The sequence below is a fragment of the Olea europaea genome, chromosome 10 (genome assembly GCF_002742605.1).
Source record: "Olea europaea var. sylvestris chromosome 10, O_europaea_v1, whole genome shotgun sequence".
NCBI classification, from domain to species: Eukaryota; Viridiplantae; Streptophyta; class Magnoliopsida; order Lamiales; family Oleaceae; genus Olea; species Olea europaea.
This window is the reverse complement of record NC_036246.1, coordinates 22,193,372-22,215,008: the sequence shown is the minus strand read 5'-3', so window position 1 is coordinate 22,215,008 and position 21,637 is coordinate 22,193,372. Positions and strand designations below refer to the sequence as shown.

The following is a 21,637-nucleotide window of genomic DNA, read 5'->3' as shown; positions in this document are numbered from 1 at the left end:
GGTACCACCAAATCAAGGTTACAGAGGCTGACATTCATAAAACTACTTTCAAAACCCACCAAGGCCTATATGAATTTAAAGTGATGCCTTTTGGCCTCACCAATGCGCCTGCTACTTTTCAGAGCCTCATGAATGACGTGTTAAAGAATCAGCTGAGGGATTATGTATTGGTTTTTTTTTATGCCATTCTAGTTTACAGTCAAGACCTATCCTCCCATTGTTACCATCTCAGATTAGTACTAGAAATTTTACAGAAGCAACAATTATATGTCAAGAGATCTAAGTGCAGCTTTGGGCAAAGACAGATGGAGTATTTAGGGCATATAATCAATCAGGATGGGGTAGCAGCAGACCCTATCAAGGTCGAATCAATGAGGCAGTGGCCTAAACCAATGAACATCAAGCAGTTACGAGGGTTTCTAGGCCTCGCAGGTTACTATGGGAAGTTTGTCAGTGGCAATGGAATCATAGCCAAACCTCTCACTGACTTGCTTAAGAAAGACAATTTCCATTGGTCAGATGCAACAGATTCAACTTTTGTATCATTGAAAGAAGCAATGAGCTCCACCCCAATATTGGCTCTCCCTGATTTCAGCCAACCTTTCATAATAGAAACTGATGCATGTCAAAGTGGTATAGGAGCCGTGTTAATGCAAGGTAGAAGACCTTTGCCTTATTTGATTAAGACGATGGGAGTCAGGAACCTGGGACTAACTATTTATGAGAAAGAGTTATTAGCCTTAGTTACTGACCATCAATCCCTCAAGTACCTACTTGAACAAAGGATCACTACTCCACTCCAATAGAAGTGGCTCACCAAACTCCTTGGCCTCAGCTATGAAATTGTTTATAAAAGAGGGGTGGATAATGTTGTGGCAGATGCACTCTCAAGGAGACACGATGAGAATCCTGAATGCTCAAGTATATCAGTAGTCACCCCTGCCTGGATTGAAGAAGTTATTGGAAGCTATAAGGAGGATAAGGAAGCAGAAGAAAAGATCCATTCACTGTTACTAAATCCAAAATTTGAACCTAACTTCACTTATGAAAATGGATTGTTGAAGCATAAAGCAAAAATATATATTGGTACTGGAGGAGAAATTAGATCTAAGCTAATTCAGAACCTATATGGTTCACCAGAAGGAGGCCATTTGGGCATTCATAGTAGCCTTTATAGAGCAAAGCAGCAGTTTTGTTGGCCAAAAATGAATCAGGAAATTAGACAGATGGTGCTACAGTGTGAAGTGTGTCAAAAGTGCAAGGGAGAACACGTACCTTACCCAAGTTTACAGCAGCCCTTGCCTCAACCTCTGCACTCATGGAGCCACATCAGCATGGATTTCATTGAGGGATTAGCTAATTCCAGGGGAAAAATTACCATCTTGGTTGTGGTGGATAGATTTACAAAATATGGACATTTTATGGCCATTGCACATCCTTTTACAGCTTCATCAGTGGCAAAACTCTTCCTAGACAATATCTACAAGTTACATAGGATGCCTCAAAGTATAATCTCTGATAGAGACAAGATCTTTACCTGCAAATTCTGGCAGGAGCTCTTTCATCTATTAGGTACTAAGCTTCAGTTCAGCTCTACCTACCACCCTCAAACAGATGGGCAAACTAAAAGGGTCAACCAATACTTGGAGATGTATTTGAGGTGTATGGTTTACCACCACCCTAAACAGTGGGAAAAGTGGTTGGCTTTGGCTGAGTGGTGGTACAATACCACATACCATATTACCATTCGAATGACCTCGTTTGAAACTTTATATGGTATGAAGCCCCCTCAATTGGCGCTAGGGCCCTATCAACAGTCTAATGTAACAGTAATAGATGAATTGCTCCAAGAAAGGTATGAAATGGACCAGCTACTAAAAGAGAACCTATCACAGGCGAGCGCTCACATGAAACACTACGCTGATCGAAATCGAACAGAACGGTCCTTTGAGAAAGGGGATTGGGTTTTCCTTAAGTTACATCCTTATACCCAGCAATAAGTAGAACGCAGACCTCACCATAAGCTGGGTGCTAAATACTTCGGCCCGTATCAAATTGTTAAGAGGATTGGAGAAGTGGCTTACCAGTTGGCCTTGCCTGAGGGATCGAAGATTCACCCAGTATTCCATGTGTTTTTGTTGAAGAAACAGCTTGGAGATAACATTATACCGGTATTGCAATTACAAGAAGGAAACTTTGCCTCAAAACAGAATCATCAACCTCTTTCTATTTTGCAATCTAGAGTGGCACAACGCAAGAATCAGTCAGCAATACAATGGCTTATACATTGGTCAAATTCATCGCCAAAAAATGCTACCTGGAAAGATGCTGATGGGGTAAAAACCCACTTTCCTATTTGTGGATCTTGGGGACAAGATCAAAGTGAGATGGAGGGTTGTTATAGAGGAAGCACCTAGGGAAAGAAGGGCAAAAGGAGCAAAGGAGGAAGAGGAAACTTAGTAAAATCAAAATCAGACGGAAAGAAGGAAGAAAGAAATGGAACTGGATTACCTAACGATTGAACTGAGGAAACGGTATCATATCAGTTAAGAAAAACAGTGTCGTTTACTTGTAATTAAAATATAATATTTTGTAAATCGTTTTGCAATTTTGTTTGGCCAAAACACGCTTCCTGACACACTTTCTGCCGGTGTATATATCTCCATATATTCTGGTAGAAAAGGAACGAATATTGTTCCATAAATTTTGTTAGTAATGAATTGATTCTCCAATTCAATTCACCTCTCATCTCTTCTCATTTTATCATCATTTTCTCCCACCCCAAATTCTGTTTTTCTTCTTTGTTTCGGCTATTATTCAACTGGCTTCCATTGGTAAAAGTTCCAGAGAGTTGCGGTTAAGGAGAAGCTAAAATTTGAAGTTCAGCCCATGACATTAGAGATGCTCTCAACCCGGTGAGAGTAAGGCCCACTTGGTGCTCCCTTGCCTTGAGAGATTTCTTGTGATTTCCTTGTGTTTTTAGTTTGATTCTTTAATTATTCTTGTGGAATTGAATTAAAACATTTTGTTCTTTATATTGGTCTTGCTCAAATCGGGTTTTGGAAAGCATTCAATTCGGGTTTTGGAGAGCTTTCAGTTTGTGGCTGTTTGGGTTTTCTACTCGGTTTAAGTCTTCCTTTTTGTAGCTCTCTATCTGCTCTTTACACTTGGTTCTCTTGGTTTCTCTTGTTTGACTATTTTGATTTGACTTGTATTTTCAGTGGGATTTATTTCAGCTTCGGTTCTCAGCTGCTTTTGGCTGGGTTTCTTCAATATATTCGGCTTATCTTGGTTTTCTTCAACTTCTGTTCCTCGGACTGCTTACATCCTGGTTCGATTTCAGTTTGCTGTGGTTTTTTGCCTATTTCTTCAGCCTGGTTTGGTTTCTATTTCATCCTTGTGTCTGCTTTTTCTTTGACTGGTTGGGTTTCTCGGTGTTCTGGTTGCTTCTTGGGCTGCCAGTTGCTTTGTTTTGCCTGTTTTCTTCTCCTTTAGGCTGGTCGTCTTGGTGTTCTTCAGTTTGCAGCCTTGTATGTATCTTGTGCATATTGTCATGTGATTGAAGTTTGAATTTTGGACAGCCTACTTGCCTGACTTCTGCCTTGGTCAGATTTTGTTCTGTGTTTTTTCAACTTCTACTCTCTGTCAATGTACTTGTGGCTGACTTTTTTCTGGGTTATTGGTTTGGGGCAATGTAAAAAATACCTTTAAAATTAGAAGTGTTTTGAAAAATCATATGAAAAGTTTTTTGGAAGTAAAAAATACTGTGTAAAATTAAAAAGTGACACAATATCACTCTTTTATAAAAAGTGTATCACTTCTTTAAAAAAGTGACTTCTTTAAAAAGGTGACGCATTGTCGCTTTTAAAAGTTTAGTATCACTTTTTTTTTTTTTTAAATACAAACAATGCAACTTTTATTAAAAAAATGATATTTGCTACTAAAATAAATGATAGAAATTAAGAACGTGGCTGAAAAAAGGTGACAAACACTAAAAAGAATGTGACTAAAAAAAGTGACAAACATTAAAAAAGGGACAAAAATTCAAAAAAAGTGACAGAAATTCAAAAAAATGACGAATTCAAAAAGTTGCACAAATTGAAAAAGTTACACAGATTAAAAAAAGTAACAAACATTCAAAAAAACAAAATAAAAAAAAATGTGACAACTAAAAAAGTGACACATTAAAAAAAACGACATATCATAATCCACAGTTTTTAATATAGCCAAGTTATCACACAAAATTTTTCAATATAATGACACAAATTCAATATACGACGAACATTGGTAGTTAAATCACAAGCACATCAATTACAATAAGAACACAAGAATTTACAAGTTGGAAGTGATGAAAATTCAAAAAAGTGTCAAATACTAAAAAAAGTGACAAAAAGTCCAAAACTCGACATCTTAAATTTCAATGAACAATTGGAGACATTGACATAAGCTTATATCCAACATAAAAACCAAGTTCTTATTCAAAATGCATGACATATATACATTACCAACACATGCAATCTTTGTTGAGAAAGATAAAGAGCATCCTGCATTGGTGTTATTGAGTTCAATTATCCCGATGAAAAGAGTAAAGTTCGATTCAAATATTACAACTTTAAAAGGAATTAAAGGTTATAATGTGTAAAGGTGTGTCACTAGCTTTTGATGCTTGTTTGGTTACTATAATAATCGTTGCTACTTCAAGCAACTGTGCTCAACTGCTCCTGCAATAATAATAAAAATTAGGAGTGAAATCGATAATACCAACCCAAATAAAATGGAGACTAGAAAACACTTTTGTATACCTCTACATGAACAATCTCTTGGGCACCACAAAAGCATCCAAGTGTTGAAACTCTTGATTTTAGTTGTACCTACAAGCATCACAAATTGGATCTCTAAGACAATCTGTTATTCAACTTAAAACCGAAGCAATTGAAAAGAGCAGGCAAAATAATAATAATAATAATAATAATTGAACTGCTCTGCAATATGATTGTAGATACAGATTATTTGAAACATTGTTGATTCGAAACCAATGAGGAAATGGAATTTTGCAAGAATATTCGAAAAAAAGGGACCAAAAAAATTCTCCACTACCGTTGAGAAGAATAACAAATATGATTCTTACACAAAAAAATTGGTCAATTTTTATAGAGAAATCATATTTCTTGAGCTCAAAGATCTTAACCTCTTCCTTTACGCCGTTAACATAAGTTCCAGATTATAAAATGAGGAAACAAAAATATATAGAAACCTTCATTTCTCAAACCTTATCATGTACCAGAAATCAACGAATTCCAAACAATCAAGTTCCTCAAGCTCATCCGATCAAAAATCCCTCGTCTCGATATCGCCCTTCTTAAAATACCCATATATCATCACTAACCAAACATAAAAATTCCATTACGTCATTTTCTCAAACATTTCCCACGCAGAGAATCAAAGTTATATCTAATACATATCTAGCAATTCACAAAATTGGTAAAGCCGCTTCTTGTTGGAACAACGAGGTCGCCTCTAGGCTCTTGGAAGTAGGAGAAGCCGATCCGCCCAGAGGTGATTGCAGCTGCAAAGGAGTTGCGACGAATGGTGGTGTTGCCATAAACTTGTAAGAAAGCCCCATTGGTCGATGGAGGTGAAAAGATGCACCTATATATGCTCGGTAGGCTGCTGGCCCAAATATAGTGGGGGCGACATCCTTGACATCACCATGTTTCTACTCTTTTCTGTCAATTACGGTAATGAAAATGGGAAAAGGTTGAAGAAACACCACCATGTTTCTCTCTTTACGTTTTGAGGTTTGAGTCTTTTGGATGTATTAATTAAGTTTCAAATTGCTTAATTAGTTTTAAATGGTATTATTCAATTTTGTAACTTTTGGATCGTATTGGGCCTAATTTCCTCTATTGGTTTTCTGCCTGACCCGACCCTTTCACTTTCATTTTGGGCCGTTTTTACTTGGTTTTTCTGGGCTGCTCCATTTTCTCTTGCTGGACTCCTCCTGTTCTCAGCCAATTTGGGCCTTGTTCTGGGTTTTTCTGCTATGGGTAAGAAGAAAGCTGGTACCCTTAATTTTTCTGGACTGGCCCCACTTAAACCGCAGGCTGCTCGACAGGCTCAAATTGTTGGGAGTGATCATGCCATTTCAATGATTAATTTGGTTGACGAAAATAAGGTAAACCTACCCTCACGAACTATATCTCTTACTCTTGGGGAAGATGATACGGTTTCTGAAAAACCAGATTCTGATTCACATACGGGGAAATTGATGAATGAAAATTATGATAACATTGCTGAAAATGATGGTGTGATGGAAAATAAAGCACCATGGGTTAATCTTTTTAAAAATAATAGGAAAATGGAGGAAAACATAAAGCTGAAATCTTTCAATATTCAATCGGAAGAAGTCATCTTGTGTGAGTTGGATGAAGACAATATTGAGGACTCTTGGAGATTTGTTCTTGTTGGATATCTTGCCGGTAGATTTTCGGGGAAAGTGGCACTACTACAATTATGTGATTCATGGAAGATTGATTATAAATATTTTGTGCATGCGAGTAGTTGGTTGGTGTTCAAATTTGAAACAAAAGTGGATAGGTTCAATGTGTTGCATGGGGTCCATACTTGGTATATGAGAGACCGTTAATGCTTAAATTCATGCCACGTTACTTTGGTTTCGATGACAAAGATGTTAGCACTATGCCGGTTTGGATAAACCTTCCGAGATTGTCTTTGGAATTTTGGAACACCAATGCCTTGGGTAAAATTGTTTCCAAGGTTGGAAAACCCATCTTGACTAATAAGGTCACGGCAACTAGAGGTCACCTCTCTTATGCAAGAGCTCTAGCCGAAATTGATGCTTCTATTGAACTCATACGAGAAGTAAAGATTACACTTCCAAACGGCACGTTGAAGGAACAAGAAATTATTTTTGAACATGAATTGAAATTTTGTGGTTCTTGTAAAATATTCGGTCACTTCGCTTTGGGTTGCAACAAAAAAAATTGTCAAAAGGGAAAAATGTGGTGAAATCAAAAGGCCCTATACGGGCTGCACAAGTAAATAAAGAGCGGGCTGGGAATTCATCCAATTCACAGCTCAATTCAGTCGAGACAGCTTCATGTTCACTTGGAAAAGGGGCGCAGAAACCTATGGTTCTAAATGTGTTACATGGGTAGCCTCCTATTTGTAATATAGAGCAAATGCAACCTGTTCTTGTGGCCAACCAAGAGGGGCATATCTTGGACCAGGTTGAGCCTCCGTTTATTGAGATTGTGAACAAGAAAAAAGGGCTGCTATTGGGAAAAAAAATCTGCACATGATGGCCTCTCAAAATTTGGAGCAGATTTTTCATTAATTTCTAAGGAGGCAGATTTAAATAAATCTAGAAATGAAAAGCTCAAAGGAAAGGTTGATGAGCAAAGAAGGCCAAGGATCAAAGTTGACAAGAAGAAGGGTGCATCCTTGCTTCTACATCGTGAAGATCGCTTCTTGGAATATTATGGGTATGAATCAACCCCTAAAACAAAATGGGATTCGAGAATTTATCAAGCAATATTGCATTGATATTATGGGTATTTTGGAGGCGAAATTGGTTGATCGAAAATTGAAGAGAATTTTGTGGAATAAATTTGATGGCTTCATACATGTAGACAATTTTTGCACTCATAAAGCTGGACGTATCTTGAATTTGTGGAATCCATCCAAAGTGTTTTTGAATGCGATGGAGGTTCATTCACATTCATTGTAAAGCTATTTTCAAGGTAACATCTTATACCTTTTTTGCTAGTTTTGTTTATGGATTTCATACTTTGGTTAACCGGCGGCCACTTTGGAATAACATTATGGAATTCAACGCTAAAGTTTCGTTGCCTTGGATGATTCTTGGTGACTACACTCAAATTTGATGAGAAATGTAATGGAGTGGACATTACTCCTTATGAAATTAAAGTTTTGTAAATCGTTGCCTACATGTGGGTCTTACGGATGTGCGGTCCATTGGTTGTTATTACACATGGACTAATAACTCGGTTTGGAGCAAAATTGATAGGGCAATGGTCAATGATATTTGGGTGCAAAATGGGGCATATGTTGATGCAAATTTTCTACCTTCCAGTTGCCTTTCCAACCACTCCCCTTGCATTGTTTCCGTTCATGACCATGTTAGGGGTGCTAACATATGGACCAAGCACGAGGACTTTCACAATCTTATTCAAACTTGTTGGAACTGTAATGTGCGGGGGATAAAACAATTTATCCTTTGCAAGAAGTTGAGCAAACTAAAGGGAGCTTTAAAGGAGCTTAATATTAAGCATTTTGGGCACATTTCGACTAGGGCAAATGAGGCTAAAAATGAATTGGAGGCTACCCAATTACAACTACATAATCAGCCCATTAATGAAAATCTTCAACTTATGGTTGCTAAATTGAGGAAGAAAGCCGTTGGTTTATGTGAGGGGGAACGTAACTTTTATTATCAAAAGGCAAAATGCATCTTTCTTAAGCAAAGTGATAAATGTACAAAGTTCTTTTACTCAGTGGTTAAAAGGAACTCAATGAGGAATTTTATAGCTACTATACTCAAAGAGGATGTGATGTATACTACATCACAAGATCAAGTTGCTACGGAATTTGTAAAATTTTACACTATTTTATGGAAAAAACTGCCCAACTTGGCGTATTGAGATGGAAATTGTAATAAATGGTCCCTTGGTTTCATTAGAATAAGGTAACTCTTTGATTCGAGACATTTCTTATGAGGAGATCAAAGAAGCACTCTTTGATATTGGAGCTGATAAGTCTCCCGAGCCGGATGGTTATACTTCTTGTTTTTTGAAGAATACATAGAAGACTATTGGTGATGAGTTTGTTGGAGCTGTCATGGAGCTCTTCTCTTCAGGTTCCATCTGTTAAACCAAGTAATCACAGTATTCTTCAATCTCCTTCATGCAAGACTACTCCTTCCATATCAGTATGGGTTCCACAATCACCTCCAATGTGATCTCAGCATCCCATTGATCTCTCCACAATTCTGTCAATCATAACAATTGTATATTCCATAACTTTAGTGTATTCCATATTTTTTTATACTAAGCTCTACTATATAAAGCCATTGTAAAACACAGAAGAATCAAGTTGGCCCTTTCATTTCATCTCATATATCACTGCTGGTTTTACAAATTCTCTGTTGTTTTTAACTTGGTATTAGCGCATCAAGGCTCACACCTATTTCGATCCTACCGAAACAACTTTCGCACCATGATTTCTAATTTCCAATAACCACTTCAAACACTAATACACCCCAATTTCCCAAACTCGAAGGACCCAACTACCTTACCTGGAGAATTCAGTTTCTGGCTTTCTTAAAAAGCCATGATAAACTTGGCATGGTGGACGGCTCCATCGCCGTTCCTCCCAAGATACTCCCTAACAACACCACTAACCCGGCTTATGACACTTGGTCCAAATCGGACACAGCCGTTCTCTGTTGGCTCTATGCTGACTCTCTGAGAAATTAGTATCCACTGTCCTGAATCTAGAGACCTCAAAGCAAGTTTGGGACTCCCTCCAACCCCATTTCTCCTCTATCTCTCGCTCCCAAATTTCCCACCTCAAGCGCCAGATTCAAACAATTTTCCAAGGCAACAGCACCTGTTTAGCATACATTGAAGAATCAAGGTTGTTGTCAGATCAATTGTCAGTCGTCGAAAAACCCATCGATGAGCAGGACCTCATCACATACCTCTTGAGTGGCCTTAAACCCCTCTTTGCTCCATTCATCACCGCCTTCAATTTCGCCACCTGCAAAAAGGACTTCACCTTGGAGTATTTCCAAGCGGAATTTCTCAGCTTTGAAACTCTCATGGAGGCTCATCAACCCATTGCTTCAACAGAGACCTTTGCCTTTGTTGCTAACTGAAGCAAGAGATCATCCTTTGTTAAGAAACCAACCAAGTCCCCTAGTTTTTCCACTCAGGCCCATTTACCTTCACATACCACTCACCCAATGCATGTGGGCTCTCTGAATGCTAGGCCTAATCAGCCCCCTACACTTGAAAATAGGCCCATATGTCAAATATGTGGAAAAAGGGGCCATACGGCCCTAGATTGCTATCACCGGTTCGATTTTTCTTATCAAGATCGACACCCACCTTCCGAACTAGCTGCCATGGTTGTCGAAGCAATTCTGCATATGCCCAACAGATGTGGTACGCGAACAGTGGAGCCAATGCCCATATCACTAATACTACGGCAAATCTCGCTTCATTGCAACCTTACGTTGGAGAGGACACCATTACTGTTGGCAATGGATCAGGTTTAGTGATTAAAAATACGGGTACCACGTCTCTTAAAACAAACAATTCCAATTTTTTGCTTAACCAAGTTCTTCATTGTCCTCATGCCTCTTCCAATTTAACTTCTACTAATCGCTTTTGCCTTGATAATAATTGTTATTTTGTATTGACTGGATCTGATTTTTGTGTGAAGGAGAACAAGACAGGACGGCTCCTACTTCATGGGCGAATGAACTTGTAGACACTAAATCTTGTTCATTAAAAATTTCATGCTTCACTGCTAAAGTTGGTGTCTCTATCACATTAGATGTCTGGCACAATCGTTTAGATCACCCTTCTCAAGTTATTTTAAATCAATTGTCTCGGTCTAAGTATTTGTCTATTTCATCCAATAAATTAGGGTTCAGTTCAACATGTCCCCTAGGGAAAGCTAAACAATTACCCTTTAGTGAGTCTACTCATCAGTCTTCGCATCCTTTATCTCTTATTCATTATGGTGTATGGACATCTCCTATGTATTCGGTTGGTGGTTCCAAATATTATGTTATTTGTTGATTACTATTCTCGCTACACTTGGCTTTACCCATTAATTTATAAAAATGAGGTTTTTGGAATTTTCAAACAATTCAAAGCACTTGTCGAAAATATATTTTCTTGTAAAATTCAACAATTCCAAATAGATAATGGGGGTGAATATCTCTCTACCCAATTTAAAAGTTTTTTGCAAGAAAATGGTATTTCTCATCGCTTAACGTGTCCTCACACATCTCAACAAAATGGTATAGCCGAAAGAAAACATCGCCACATTGTTGAAACGGGTCTCACCCTATTAGCTCGGTCCCACCTTTCCCATACATATTGGCCAGATGCATTCCTGGCATCAATATATTTAATAAATAGACTTCCAACAAAAGTTTTAAATAATTTAACTCCTTTTTACATGCCCCATAAAACCATTCCTCGATACTCTCACTTCGCATATTTGGATCAGCATGCTTTCCTTTATTAAGACCATATGAGCCTCATAAATTGTCCTTTAGAAGCAAAGTATGTGTCTTCATAGGATATGTTGGTCAACAAAGAGGTTACCACTGTCTTAACCAAGCTACAGGACGTGTCTATGTGTCACAAATGTAATTTTTGATGAAAAACATTTTCCTGCAAAGGGTCAAGTCCAAACTTCTCCTGCCCCGTCAAGCTCGAGCTCGCCTGGTACACTTTCTCCTTCACCTCTTTCAATTTTAGATATTCCTATTCCACCAACTCCTGCCATCGACCCAATAGCATCACGCGCCCACGAGACCCTCACTCAATCACAAACCCCTTTCTCAAATCCCATTTCTCCACTACAAGTCGAAACCCAAGACCTCGAAACTCCAAATTCAAAAACACTTTAAACCCAGTCTATAGAACAAATTACCTCACATGAATTCCCTATCCCTGTCCCACACCCCAATTGAGCAACAACCCGCTCAATGACAGGTAACTTAAAACCTAAGGCCTTTCCTGATTTTACAATGTTTTATACTACCAAGTATCCCTTGCACGTACTCGCCTCTATTATCACTGACACTGAACCATCCAATTACACACAAGTAGTTGCCTCTCCAGTGTGGCGTGAAGCAATGGGACGAGAATTTGATGCACTAATGGTGAATGAGACTTGATCACTTTGTACCGACCCACATGGTAAACAGGTCGTACACAACAAATGGGTCTATAAAATCAAGAGATTGTCTGATGGAAATATTGAACGATTTAAAGCCCGTTTGGTCGCAAAAGACTTTGATCAAAAGTGTGGTGTCGACTACATAGACACCTTTTCTCCTGTGGTAAAACCTACTTCTATTCACATTGTGTTAGCTTTAGCTGTTTCATTTAATTGGCCTATTCGACAATTAGACATTTCAAATGCTTTTCTGCATGGCTATCATGATGAAGAGGTATTCATGGAACAACCACGAGGTTTTGTCGATGAGACTCATCCTGATTTTGTTTGCAAGCTTTATAAGTCACTTTATGGCCTTAAACAAGCTCCGAGAGCTTGGTTTAGACGACTATCCCAACACCTACTTGAGTATGGCTTTGTTGAATCAGCTACTGACTACTCATTTTTTGTCTACACTACTGAGACTGCGAAATTATTTGTGTTGATATATGTTGATGACATTATAGTTACTCGATCAAGCTCACATGCCATTAACACTTTTATTCAATCTCTATCAACTAACTTCATGGTTTAAGATCTTGGAGATCTAAGTTTTTTTTTTAGGTTTTCAACCATCAAGAGATTTTCAAGGGTTGCATCTTCATCAAACCCAGTACATAATAAATTTACTACATAGCACCAAGATGGATGGTGCAAAGCCCCTTGGGTGCCCTACTACATCTGGTCCAAAGTTATCTTCTGTAGAAGGTCCCTTATTGTCTGATCCAACAGAGTATAGAAGAGTGGTCGGGGTACTTCAATATTGTACTTTCTCTAGACCGAATATTGCATATGCTGTAAATCAATTGTGCCAATTTATGCATTCCCCACGTGAACTTCATTGGGCTGCTGTCAAAAGAGTTCTTCAGTATCTAAAGGGTAGTATTGATGCCAGTTTACTATTCACTCCAGGATCTATTACTCTTCAAGCTGGTACCCCGATGATCGTCGCAGCACCACTGGATATATAGTTTTCCTGGGTCAAAATTTGATATCATGGTCTGCCAAGGAACAACCAATTGTCTCCAAGAGTAGCACTGAAGCCGAATATAGAAGCATGGCCATCGCCATAGCCGAACTCTGTTGGATAAGGATGCTCCTCAAAGAACATGGTGTCTTCCTACCATACACTCCTACACTATGGTGTGATAACATTGGCGCTATCGCCTTGGCCTCTAATCTCGTTTTCCACGCCCGCACGAAACACATGGAAATTGACTACCACTTCATTCGAGAAAAGGTCCTCAATAAAGACATTCAGGTCCAACATATTTCCACCCAAGATCAAATTACTAATATCTTCATAAAGGGGCAAACAACTGCTCGTTTTGGAGTACTTAGGTCCAAACTGATGGTGATGATCATCACCATCACTTTGCCGGGGGGAGTGTTAAACCAAGCAATCACAGTACTCTTCAATCTCCTCCATGCAAGACTACTCATTCCATATTTTTGTATACTAAGCTCTACTATATAAATCCATTGAAATACACAGAAGAATCAAGTTGGCCCTTCCATTTCATCTCATATATCACTGCTGGTTTTACAAATTCTCCATTGTTTTTAATTCCATCTTCAAACAAATCAATCACACGGTCATTGCTTTGATGCCTAAATCTGGTCACACACCGCATGTTGGGGATTTTAGGCCTATCTCTTGTTGTAATGTTACTTACAAAGTGATCGCTAAAATTCTTGCCTCTAGACTGAGACCCATTTTGGGTAATATTGTACAAGAACTCATGAAGCAATACAATAGGAAAAGGGTTGCTCCAAGATGCCTCCTAAAAATTGATCTTACGAAAGCTTACGATTCGGTAAGTTGGGATTTCCTTAGAGATGTTCTTGAAGGGTTGCACTTCCCCTCGAGATCTGTAAGTTGGGTCATGGAATGTGTTACTTCTCCAACATATTCCATAGCTTTGAATGGAAGTATGCATGGGCTCTTCAAAGGAAGGAAAGGCCTTTGACAAGGTGACCCCCTCTCCCTCTTTTTGTTCGTGGTATGTATTGAATACTTCTCAAGAATGGTTAAAGCCACCACAAATGACAGTAATTTCAATTATCACCCTAAATGTGGCCCCTAAAGATCACTCATTTAGCTTTTGCAGATGATTTGATGCTCTTTGCTAGGGGAGATGCCATGTTGGTGAAAATTCTCATGGATTGCCTCTCAAATTTGTTTGGTATCGGGTTTAAGGTTGAACACCCTCAAATCTAGTTTGTATTTGGCCGGGATTCATGGACAACCACTTGAGGATATCTTGCAACTCACAAATCTCCTGAGGGGTAGTATGCCATTTCGGTATTTGGGCATTCCACTTGCTTCGGTAAAACTAAAAGTAAGTTGTTATGCTTCCTTTCTTGACAAAATTAAAACTTATATTGGTGCATGAAATTGCTCTTCATTATCTTATGCAGGCAAGGTGGAACTTATAAGGGTAGTTCTTCAAGGAGTTGAATGTTTTTGGCTTTCTATCTTCCCTATCTCGGTTACAATTATATCAAGGATTGTTAGCCATTGTCGAAAATTCCTTTGGGGATCTAAGAAGCCTCCGGTTGCGTGGAAGGATCTTCGCCTTCCAAAAGATGAAGGTGGCCTCAGCTTGAAGGACTTGAAAAGTTGGAATTTAGCATTACTTGTTAAATCCCTTTGGAATATACATCATAAAAAGGACACACTATGGATTCGTTGGGTTCACCAAGTATATCTCAAAGGGACTTGCATTTGGGAGGTTCGTCCTAGAAAAGATCATTTTCCACTTTTTAAAAAATTGGTGGAAATCAGAAATCTGGTGGACTGTGAACATGACCGAACTATTTCAGCTGCTTTTGCCTCAATTCAACAGGTTGAGCATACTCAAAACAGGGGACGAATTCAGCTGAATCTGGACAGTTTTCTAAGTTGGCCGAATGCTCAGAACAGGCAACCAAATCTGGGAGACAACTCAGAGCGAATACATGGAAATCTGAACAATTTTGTGGTTCAACCGACTGCTCAAAATGGGAGCCGAAATCTGGGATTTCTGGACAGTTTTTTCGGTGGGGGAAACGGGCCCTAAATTCAACACAAAAAGGGCATATGATTTCTTCAAGCCGAGGGGTAACTAAGAAAAGTTGGGCTGCCGACGTTTGGAAACCTTGCATCACTCTGAAGCACTCCCTTTTGCTTTAGTTAGGGGCCTAATCAGAGCTCCTAACTAAAGACAAACTGCATTTCTTGGATATTGACCTCATGTGTGATTTTTGTGGGCATATATTCATGGCTTAGCAAGACTAATCAGATTGCACTTGCAAACACTGTTTACTACATTTGATTAACACGTAATAGAAAGATTTTTGAATACCTTTCACCTAATTTAGATTATATAATGAGACGGATCAAAACACACGTATACAAAGTTATGTTCTCTTTGCATCCGGATGTCTTGATCTATTTCAAGTCTTTAGTGTTGGGTCATTGATTTTCATTGCACTTCATATCTTTTTCTTTTACTCAGATAGGTCCAGAGTAATTGTATGTGATATTGGCTTTTGAATCACCCAAAAATGTCCGGTGTACTTATATATGAAACATTTTTTATCATTGATATTTACATTTATCAATAAAATAAAAAAAGGAACTTTATGCATAGTCCAGTTTTCACATCTAAGATTTTTAAGTGGTGCGTTATGCAATGGAATTTTTACTATCAATGCAATATGTTACAAGGTCACCACAATAATCGGGTAAAGAACAATTCCAAAACCTCCACTAACTATTGAGCATGAAGCCAAAAACTCCTACCTGAATAAAAATAATTTAACTAAAAATACAAAGAAAAGCCATTATTGTTTAAACGCCACAATGTTGTTCGTATTCTATGTTACTTTGTATCATCCTCTTGTCCTCTAAAGGTGCATCAAGATTGTTCACTTTCCAAATCTTGAGCCGAGGTTGAATACTGAGCTCTCCAGATAGTAAAGGGCTCGATGATTTAGTCGTTTGAAGGAGTAATGATCTCGAAATTACTCATGTAGGCTCCAGTAAGTAAATGTATCCGATAATTATGAGTAAATAAAAAAAATTAAGGACAAAAAATAAAACAAAAACTTGACAGAAGTGCAATAATCTTAAATCCCACAAGCAAACTACAACAAACGAACATTACAACTGAGAATGACAGCAAAATGAAAATGTTATTTGACCAACAATTAACTTCACACTGAAACTTATATTTTGACAATGCAACTAAATTGAAAATAAGTAAGCATAAACAGGTAATCATATGTATAGCGTTCCTACAGGCTCCCAGTACAAAATGCAGCAACCGACAAGCTTTAGAATATAAAAACAGGCACGAAATATTGCTCTAATGAGCATTAGGATTATCACACTCTTTCTTGTTCTGTTCGAAGTTATACGTTAGCATTTTGCCGGACGAGGAAGTTTGCACTTTGACGGCAGCTGCATGGCAAGATTTGGGTCGACTCCCAGTGAGGGCAAGAATTTGGAGTTCTTGTAGAAACAAAGGCAGAGAAAGTCTGCGTGCGAGATTGCATAACAACAGGCGGCCGACGGAAGTGGTGGGGTCGGGGATGTAGCCGCTGGCCTGCATGCCATCAGACCTTCCCGGACATGTTGCATATGGTTTGTGCATTCGACACCTCGAGAATGTTACTGCTTATGGCTATAGACATCAACAGCATCAAAATTGCAACCTTCTTATACGATTCCATATTAAACATGTTAGTATACCCTATTGCTTTTGCTTGCTTGCTGAGGTTCAAAGAAATGCAAGGGGTAGTTTATATAGAAAGAAGATGGTGAGGGGTGGGGTAAAAGGGACATGGAACAATAAGAACAGAAGCCCCGTGAATGCACATTGCCATACCTTTATACAATGACTGTGTTGTCACGGGCTCCGTCTTTGTGGTGTGGGTCAACGAGAAGTCAATTCTAGAAACATGGTCATTGTATCAAATTGAGAATGAATTAAAAATTGATCATGAGAACATTTCTCATGATCAAATCAAACCAAATTAGTCTTGTGCTCAAATTTATAAGGCAATTAGAAGGCTACAAGCTCGATGGATTGAAGAGGAAAAGGAATAACCTTACAGATTCTTGGGCTGCTAAGATTTGCATTAGGCTTCAGAAATCTTTTGCAACTCCTACTGGATACACATCTTTCTAATCCATCAGACGAACATGACCTGCAACTTCATGAGAAAATGAGAACTCTCAACACTTTTAACTGCATCACGTATTTCAATTTAAACTCTCTCAGAGGATTAACAGGCAGTGAATGGATATCAAGCTCAATTATATTCATTGAGAACAAAGCATGCTCATCTGCATAGTAATTTCAGCTAGCCATAATGTTGATCACCACCTCACATGTTGATCTTTGAATTGGAGCAAATTATGCAACTGATTGCAGAGAAAGGAAAAACAGTGATGAAAATCAACAATAAATAACAAGCATGTTCGCAGTAAAAACACAATAAAGCAAATCAACAGTAAATTTTTCAACACGTTTTAGTTTGCTAAAATTAAAAACCAGAAATAAAGTAACTATAAACATTTTTCTAGAGCAAGGCATGATGACTTGTTATTGTTACACCAGTCATTATATGAAGTCGCATCCTTCTTTGAACTAAAATCTGTTTTTCTGGCTTCAGCAAATGAACTATCTCCTACTTATTTCAATTACACCAGGACGTAATCAGCTAATGCTCGGATCAAAATATTGGTGGGGGAAGCAAATGGCATCCGGTAGATAGAAGGTGAATATTTACGAATAAAACTTCCTCAAGATTACAGGATTACAAAATTTCCCCATCTTTACACGCTATCTCCAGTAATATATGAAGCAGCAGGTCCTAGCAGATCGAGAAAGCATCTTCTAGAAGTAAAGATGAAATGATAAATACTCAGAAGAAACTATATACGAGGAAATGAACCAGGTGGTAGGGGCAAAATAGACACCTGACAACTAACTCTCAATAGTACCAGTTTCGACAATTCTCAAACACCCTTAATATAATCATATGTATGATTTTTCATGGAAAGCAAACATAAGCACATCAAAGAACAAAGTTACAAATATTCACATGCACACAACCATACATCACTCGCATGAAGGAAATAGACTAACAAAACAAAAGCAAGTCACAATTGCAACTTCCATGGAACAATCAAAATGGCAACAATTGTGTTATGGTCCTAAACAAAACGGAGCAAACAATCAATCAATTTAAAATATGAACTTTTATTCCTTTGAAACAAAATTCCATCTTGTGATGATACAGTTCCTCAAAGCAAAAAACCTTCTCACATAGCTCCAATGCAATCAATGATACCCAGCATTGCACCTAATTCTACATAACTTATGAGCCAACAACAATTATAATGGGAAATCATTAAACAGAAGCGACAACTAAAGTCGCTAAAAAAAACAGGAATATTATGAGAAAAACTTACTACTTTCATAAAATAAACCAAGTCTAATGTTTGGACTCCTTGCTCATCAGATAATTTTTCAGAACATCCATGACCGACCCAAAATCTGCCTTCACTTGAACAGGTGGATTTGCAAACCGGCAGGCCATGTCTTTAATCTCCCCAGAATGGTAGTCGACTTTGGATTGTGTGAACTTTAATCCATGAGCAGTACTTACCACAACAGTCCTATCTGTAGGACGGATAACCCCACTTTGCCTCAACTTAAACAATGCAGTCAATGCCACACCAGTGTGAGGGCATATAAACATCCCAGTTGAATCTGCCTGGGCCATGGCATCCATCAACTCCTCCTCAGTTGCCTCCTCAACAATCCCATTTGAATTCTTCAATGCAAAAACTGCTCTATCAATTGAAACAGGATCACCAATCTGAATAGCAGATGCGAAGGTAGTACCTGCCTTAACTGGCTTAAAGTCCTTCCATCCTGATTTGTAATGCAAGTAAAGTGGATTAGCATTAGATGCTTGAGCACAAACAAGCCTCGGAATCCTATCAACGAGTCCCAACTCTTTGCACATATGGAAACCTTTGTAAAATGCATATATATTCCCCAAATTTCCACCAGGAACAATCACCCAATCGGGCACTTCCCAATCAAACTGCTGCAAAATCTCAATTGCAGCGGTTTTCTGCCCTTCCAACCTCAAACTATTCAACGAATTGGCCAAATAAATGGGTAACTCAGAGGTGACTTCACGAATCAACTGCATACAACCGTCAAAATCAGTATCTATACTCAATACAAAAGCCCCATTGGCTATTGGCTGAACCAACTGTGCAATGGATATCCGGTTCGCTGGTAAAAACACAATGGACGGAATCCCAGCAGCGGCACAATAAGCTGACAGAGCCGCTGATGTATCACCCGTGGATGCACACCCAACTCCCACCACGGGCCGGTTCAATTTGCGCAACCGATTCACTTGGCTCACCAAAACAGTCATGCCCAAGTCCTTAAAACTACCAGTATGACTAATCCCACAATGTTTCACCCACAAATCGTTCATGCCCAGAAACTGTTTGCCAAAACGCTCAGCCCAAAAAAGATTCGAGTTCCCCTCAAACGCACTAACAATATCATCACTATCAATTTCCGGTAAAACCCACTCCTTCTTAGACCAGACTCCCGACCCATACGGCCATGTGGTCTTGCCTACACGGGAATCGAAAAGGGATCGCCAGTACTGACCATCAAATTTCTTTAAAGCGTCCATGTCGTGCTGGACGTCGAGGAGGCCACCAGAGCGGCTTCGATACACGATCTCATCCAGTGAATAAGACTCGGTCGACGTGGGGTCGGCGTTAAAGGGCACGTACTTGGCCGAGAAGTTGTGAGCAGCGTTGTGGCGACGGGCCTCGTCCCGGATATTCTCGTCAGCTGAGCGTCGATGCTTGAGATGGTTAGAAGATTGTGGTGCGGGTGAAGGGGATGTCGTAGCGGGGTCGGAAGAGGTGGTTGCTTTGATTGGGGTAAAATGGGCGGTGCCACGGGGTTTAGCGTTGGCGGATGAGTTGTGTTGAGGGAGTTGGGGCGATAGAGGCGATAGAGAGGAGGATCGGAAAATGGGAGAAGCCGCCATTGTAGAGAGGAAAATGGAGAACCTAGGGTGTCGAGGAGCGCGGGGCGGGGGGAGTGTGGGGGATTGGGTGTGTTTTGAATGGAGGGCTTGTTTTGTTCTTAAAATTAAATGGATTGTCGAGTTCACTGTTCACATGAATTTTGGAGGTGTCACATATCAAAATTTATTGACTATTTTAAAATTCTTTATTTATTGTACTAATTTTCAAGCTCGTATTCACACAATAAAATATTATATACATAAATTCAAAAATGCTTTTTTAACTACATCATTTCCCTCCAATTTCTCTTTACAATGAGCCATTAAAATTTGAAATAAAATATTATATACATAAGTTCAAAATTTTCAATGCTTTTTTAACTACATCATTTCCCTCCAATTTCTCTTTACAATGAGCCCTTAAAATTTGAATCATACCATGTGTACAAGCAATTTTTTCAAATTTATTTATGAGGGACATTAGACATTATTCTATTGAACATTGGCAAAAATAAATTACAAACACGTAGGTGTTGTCGGTACAACACTTGTATATCCCACATACAATATTTCCCTATACAAGGAAAATAAAATTAAGTCACTTGTACAATGTATTTGCACAATTTGATTGACAATATGTGTTGAAAAAATCCTAACCCTTGATTTTAAAAACGATTTTTCAAATAGATGAATGTGATGTTTGTTAAGTCATGCATTGTAAACCAAGTTGTAAGACACATTGTACAACATGATTGGGGAAAATAACCCTTAAATTTTTTGAGTCTCCAAATTAGATTTTAATAAATTCTATTAAAATTTAAATGTTCGATGACTTGTGAATTTCTTAAAATATCATTAATTGAAAGAACTTTATTAAATTCCGAATCCAACAATATCAATTTTTAGATATTCCGACCTATTACCTCCTGTTTGAATGTATTCAGAAATATGTAGTTAAACTAGAGAAATGCTAAGTGTAATAATCACGAATCCCACCCTCTATTAGAAGGATGTCAAACTAAATGTACACCAAAGGACATATACTTAACTTTTTCATTAAACAATTTATGATAAAGCCAACTTAGACAGAAAAATGTAAATAGATACTTTGATAGAACAAATGTTGGTAAGATTTGATTGAGATTATGTACATTTCAGCTTTGTTCAGCATGAAGTTAACAAGGCTGCTTGTCCCTTCGCATGACACACTTTTGCACTCTAAAGTTCCATCTTAAAAGTTCAACCTTTTAGAAAAAGCATCCAAATCTCGCAACATACTGACTTGTTTGAGGACATATATTTTGAAAAACCAAATTCATACTCAAATTTCTTCTCATAAATTCAATCTTATTAAAACGAGTAAAATAAATTTTTTATATATTTTTTATATGTTTGACATGATTCGTCCCTTGGCTTTGGATTATCCCAGCTATTAAGTTGACGTGCTTTTAAGTGTTGTCGCAATATAAAATTTCTCCCCTCGTCAAAAATAAAATAAAAATAATCACTTTTTTTTATTCTTCTACGTATTTATTTTATGTAGCTACAATAAAAAAAGAAAGGTAAC

The 21,637-nt window shown here is 38.3% G+C and overlaps 1 protein-coding gene and 1 long non-coding RNA gene across 21 annotated transcripts; both read right to left on the bottom strand.

Annotated features, from left to right (window-relative positions):
- Positions 1–4,443: 4,443 nt before the first annotated feature.
- Positions 4,444–4,961, bottom strand: LOC111401508. The gene is made up of 2 exons (XR_002704045.1): positions 4,803–4,961; positions 4,444–4,721 (listed from the first exon to the last, which is right to left on the bottom strand). It is a non-coding gene; the product is annotated as an uncharacterized LOC111401508 (long non-coding RNA).
- Positions 4,962–16,163: 11,202 nt separating this feature from the next.
- On the bottom strand, positions 16,164–20,152 carry LOC111401507 (threonine synthase, chloroplastic). Of its 20 annotated transcripts, none has more exons than XR_002704034.1 (4): positions 18,470–20,152; positions 17,100–17,205; positions 16,878–16,942; positions 16,164–16,762 (listed from the first exon to the last, which is right to left on the bottom strand). XR_002704034.1 is itself a non-coding variant. In XM_023029276.1 (2 exons), the coding sequence occupies exon 1, from the start codon at positions 20,089–20,091 to the stop codon at positions 18,493–18,495; it is 1,599 nt and encodes a 532-aa protein (XP_022885044.1). In that variant the 5' UTR covers positions 20,092–20,152; the 3' UTR covers positions 16,164–17,205; positions 18,470–18,492. The 20 variants fall into 20 exon arrangements, 2 of the variants coding, with proteins under 2 accessions (XP_022885044.1, XP_022885045.1); XR_002704035.1 differs by having other exon boundaries at positions 16,878–16,911; XR_002704037.1 differs by having other exon boundaries at positions 16,164–16,704; positions 16,878–16,911.
- Between the last annotated feature and the right edge of the window lie 1,485 nt (positions 20,153–21,637).